The sequence below is a fragment of the Salvelinus fontinalis genome, chromosome 10 (assembly GCF_029448725.1).
Source record: "Salvelinus fontinalis isolate EN_2023a chromosome 10, ASM2944872v1, whole genome shotgun sequence".
NCBI classification, from domain to species: domain Eukaryota; kingdom Metazoa; phylum Chordata; class Actinopteri; order Salmoniformes; family Salmonidae; genus Salvelinus; species Salvelinus fontinalis.
In genome coordinates, this window is record NC_074674.1 from 35,313,787 (window position 1) to 35,318,102 (window position 4,316).

At 40.1% G+C, this 4,316-nt stretch overlaps 1 protein-coding gene across 1 annotated transcript; it reads right to left on the bottom strand.

Annotated features, from left to right (window-relative positions):
- Window positions 1-650: 650 nt before the first annotated feature.
- On the bottom strand, window positions 651-3,571 carry LOC129863239 (boophilin-H2-like). The gene is made up of 6 exons (XM_055935149.1): window positions 3,404-3,571; window positions 2,629-2,838; window positions 2,191-2,355; window positions 1,761-1,829; window positions 1,537-1,615; window positions 651-1,351 (listed from the first exon to the last, which is right to left on the bottom strand). Exons 1-6 carry the CDS (start codon window positions 3,465-3,467, stop codon window positions 1,297-1,299), a joined length of 642 nt encoding a protein of 213 aa, XP_055791124.1. The 5' UTR covers window positions 3,468-3,571; the 3' UTR covers window positions 651-1,296.
- Between the last annotated feature and the right edge of the window lie 745 nt (window positions 3,572-4,316).

Genomic DNA, 4,316 nt, shown 5'->3' on the forward strand with positions numbered 1-4,316 from the left:
GGGGTTAACACCCCTACTCTTACGATAAGTGCCATGGGATCTTTAATGACCTCAGAGAGTCAGGACACCCGTTTAACGTCCCATCCGAAAGACGGCACCCTACACAGGGCAGTGTCCCCAATCACTGCCCTGGGGTATTGGGGTATTTTTTTTTTAGACCAGAGGAAAGAGTGCCTCCTACTGGCCCTCCAACACCACTTCCAGCAGCATCTGGTCTCCCATCCAGGGACTGACCAGGACCAACCCTGCTTAGCTTCAGAAGCAAGACAGCAGTGGTATGCAGGGTGGTATGCTGCTGGCAATATGATCCCCAGTTAGAGGCAACGATTACCAGCTGCCTCTAATTGGGAACCACACAAACCACCAACCTAGAAATCTAAAAACTAGATAACTCCCCCAGTCACACTCTGACCTAAACGCCACAGAGAGTACCGAGGGCTCTCTATGGTCAGGGCGTGACACCTAAAGTACATTTTAAATGTAATCCATCTATAATATGCCAGGGATTTTTGGGAGATCAAAAGTCATAAGTGGGATATTTTACATAAATTTCACAGAGCAAAACAATCACTAAACAAACAGTTGACTTTTTCACATCAGTTTATTTTTCCATGTGCTTGGACAACTTGGAAGAAAAAGACCATACCAAATTCTGAAAATGCATTTATTTTCACGTTTGTACAATAAAGAACAAATGCAAACATTCATATCCAAATTTAAAAATGTAAATCCTTTCAACAATCTATTTAATTGTTTATAAGATAGACTTATTTGAAAAATAATTAATTTAAAACCAGTGGCGGATGGTGGGAGGTGCTATAGGAGGACGGGCTCATTGTAATGGCTGGAATGAAATAAATGGAACGGTATCAAACATATGGCAATCACGTTTGACTCCGTTCCAATTATTTAATTCCAGTCCTTACAATGAGCCCGTCCTTCTATAGATCCCACCAGCCCCCACTGCTTAAAACATGGCATTGTAATTTGAACATGAATAAGTGTTTAGGATTCTTGAAAAGGAGAGTTGATCAGTTTATAAGTCTGAGACCAGTTTGAGGGTTGATCAGATCAGTCCTTGTTACAAAATTCAACATACAATATGCAGGCATTATTTACAGTTTGGTTAATGCTCATCACCAGCTAACTTTGTCAACATCCCACAGTTTATAAACCAAAAAATATATAGATAATGCACGGGATACATTTTCCTTTTTTATTCAACCAAAATAGAGTACATTTAAAACATAACACATTTAAACTAAATCCAAAACAAGGGTTGAGGGTGATGCATCTCTACTTCATCTCAAGAGTTGGTACCTGCTCACTCCCTTTTCTTGATTTCTCTTTCCTGTGAAGTAAAAAAATATATGTTAAAATTTCAGTGTAATCAAATTTGAAATATGAAACTATAATTTCCAGAGGTAACATACTTATTGATATTACCATGAAATTCAAAGATGGGTTCTCACCCCTTTCCCTCATTTTATTTACTGTATTGACTTTGTAAGAGTACATTGCTGCACCTTTGCTTACCTTTGGACAACAAAAAGAACAATAGCAGAGACCACCGCCACTGCGAACACAATTCCTCCTAAAATACCCACAATCAGTCCTGAGACAAACACAACAAAGACAGTTAGGATTAAGAACCAAAAATACAAAAGCAACTCTTTCATAACCACAATATAACTCAATTACAAAGATTATCATCAAGATATTAGCTAATTTCTTATCTGTACACAAAGGTATTGATGTACCTGCATTAGTGGAACTCTCATCTGGGTTGGGTCCTGGTTCCATAGCACCACCAAACCTTCCTGCTTTGGCTGCAGAAGAATAATATCTCACATGAACGGGGCGAACAAGCATAATAGAGACAGAGTTGCAATGACGTTGTGGAGGAAGGACCTCTAATGGACTGAGAAGAACCGTCCGAACAGTTAGTCAAGTCTGTTGTAAAGGAGAATTGCACCTCAATGATTAAAATGCACTTCAATGTCTACAAACTATTTTCATACAGAAACAAGCCTTTACACGTGGCAGTAGAGTGAAATATAGAAATGTGTAGGTTCATTATATTGAATATGATAGGTTGTTGATTTTTGAGTGCATATTGAGGTATATTGCCATTACCTCAGAGAAAGAGATGAGAAATAGTGGCATCACAACAATATATAGTGAACTGACCCATGCATGTCTGCAGACACTGCTCTCGGGTCTCGAAGCGGTTGCCATTGCCCTGACAGCCACTGTAGTGGAAGACACGACAGTTCCCCTCTTCTGCGTTGTAGTAGTGCATCAGCAACATAGCAAAACAACTACCATGGTCTACTGGGAGGCCACACACTCCATCTGAGAGAGCAGAGAGAATAGATGAGGAATATGAATTGGTTTGACAAACTTCTATGAACAGCTCAACAATTCCTCCTTAAATGGATGGATCATTTTGAGAGAGGTTAGTGTAGCATAATAATCAGATTATAGGATTGCTGTGTCTGTTTGCTTATTATGTGGTTTTGTTAATATCTTATCTTTTATGTTCATGAATCCTCTTTGAATCTACATCTAACAAAATGGCCGCCATACAGCAGCCGCTCTCAATCCCCACCCTCTGTAGCAGCCTACCTGCAGCTGGGTAGAGCTCTTCAAACTTCTCAGAGCAGGCCTTCATACACTGCATGTCTGTGTTGAAGCGGTTCTCATTCCCTTCCAGTCCTTTGTAGAAGAAAGGAAAACAGGCGCCTTTTCCCTCATTGTAGTAATACTGCAGTTGTTTGTCGTCTTCGTTTCCCTCCACTGCCTTCCCCTCGTCCATCTTACTACTGCAAAATGGCTCTGACAGAAGATAGCCACTTGTCAGTCACTGAGTAGTTACAGTACATGTTCTCTTGCCAGTTTTGACAGAGTTCTTCAACAGTAAAAATACAGTTTCTATTAAAGATTTGCAAGTGCATTCTAAATCTAATTTGAACCATCTCAGCTGTCTGAATTTTTTTTTCTGAGTCTGACACACCTGTGCTTGAAAAGCAAGGCTTTTCCATTCCTAGCAGCTTAGCATCATCTTCACACTTCTCTCAAAATTTTCTCAATATTCATCACAATCATATTGATAAATGATCCCACTCACAAATGTAACTTCAGCCTTACATTGGATGGGTTACATAATTCATTCGTAATTCATTAATTTCAGAGAAGAAATATAACATTATTTACAATACTAGACTTAGTAACCGTGTTTGCCTTACTTTGATATAACTGGACATAAAGGAATTATGACAAAGTAGGAACTCAGTGACCTGGTTACAGTAGCACACATTCTATAGTTAAAGCAGTTAAAGCAAAGCGATTAACAAGGGTTCGTAGAGAAAATGCAGAATGTTAAGAAACAGAATATACTCACTCATGGACGAAGCTACAGGAAGCATAACTCCAAGTAAAAAGACATGTAAGAGTGGATTTGCCATCGTTTTGACGCTGGTAGGCCAAGACTGTAGATTCCCCCAGCAGAAAGATGTCAAGTTTCTTTTCAAATCCTGTTCTATGAGCTTCTGTCCACAGCCAGGGAACGTCGTTTGGACCCCTTATCAACAAGTAGGTTTTTATTACCTAGGAGTGTCTCGCTGTCGGTCACTGACCTCATGGTTTCAGTCATAAAACATGGAAATTTCTGGCAGTATCTTGGCAACACTTTTTCAGTGTTCATTTTTTTATTGTAGTTGAGTAATCAAGCATTTCACAAACAGAAATTGAGAAATAAAGCAAGCCTATCCCCAACTACAAGACCTTATGGTTACCTTTCTTGTATCTTCAAATAAATATTGTCCATTTTCAAAATGTAAAGTCCTCTGCAGTGGTTACATTGAGCTGGAGCAACCCAGAGCTGAGCTCCTGAACCTTGGGTCAAAAAGCAGGATAGAAAGTAGGATAAAAGTACTAACCCTAACCATACAATGGGAATACATTGTACTTACAGCAGTAACCCTATCCATAGCCATAACCCTTAGCCCAAACCTATTTTCAAGTCCAGATCCCGGTTCAACCCTAGCCTCAACCATAACCCTAACCCTAGCCTCAACCATAACCCTAACCCTAGCCTTAACCATAACCCTAACCCTAGCCTCAACCATAACCCTAACCCTAGCCTCAACTATAACCCTAACCCTAGCCTCAACCATAACCCTAACCCTAACCCTAGCCTCAACCATAACCCTAACCCTAACCTCAACCATAACCCTAACCCTAGCCTCAGCCATAACCCTAACCCTAGCCTCAACCATAACCCTAACCCTAGCCTCAACCATAACCCTAACCCT

Coding starts and splice junctions, on each gene's coding strand:
- LOC129863239 (XM_055935149.1), bottom strand. CDS start 3,467: ATGGCAAATCCACTCTTACATGTCTTTTTACTTGGAGTTATGCTTCCT. Junction 2,356..2,628: donor AGAGCTCTACCCAGCTGCAG/GTAGGCTGCTAC, acceptor CTGCTCTCTCAG/ATGGAGTGTGTGGCCTCCCA. Junction 1,616..1,760: donor TGAGAGTTCCACTAATGCAG/GTACATCAATAC, acceptor TGTTTGTCTCAG/GACTGATTGTGGGTATTTTA.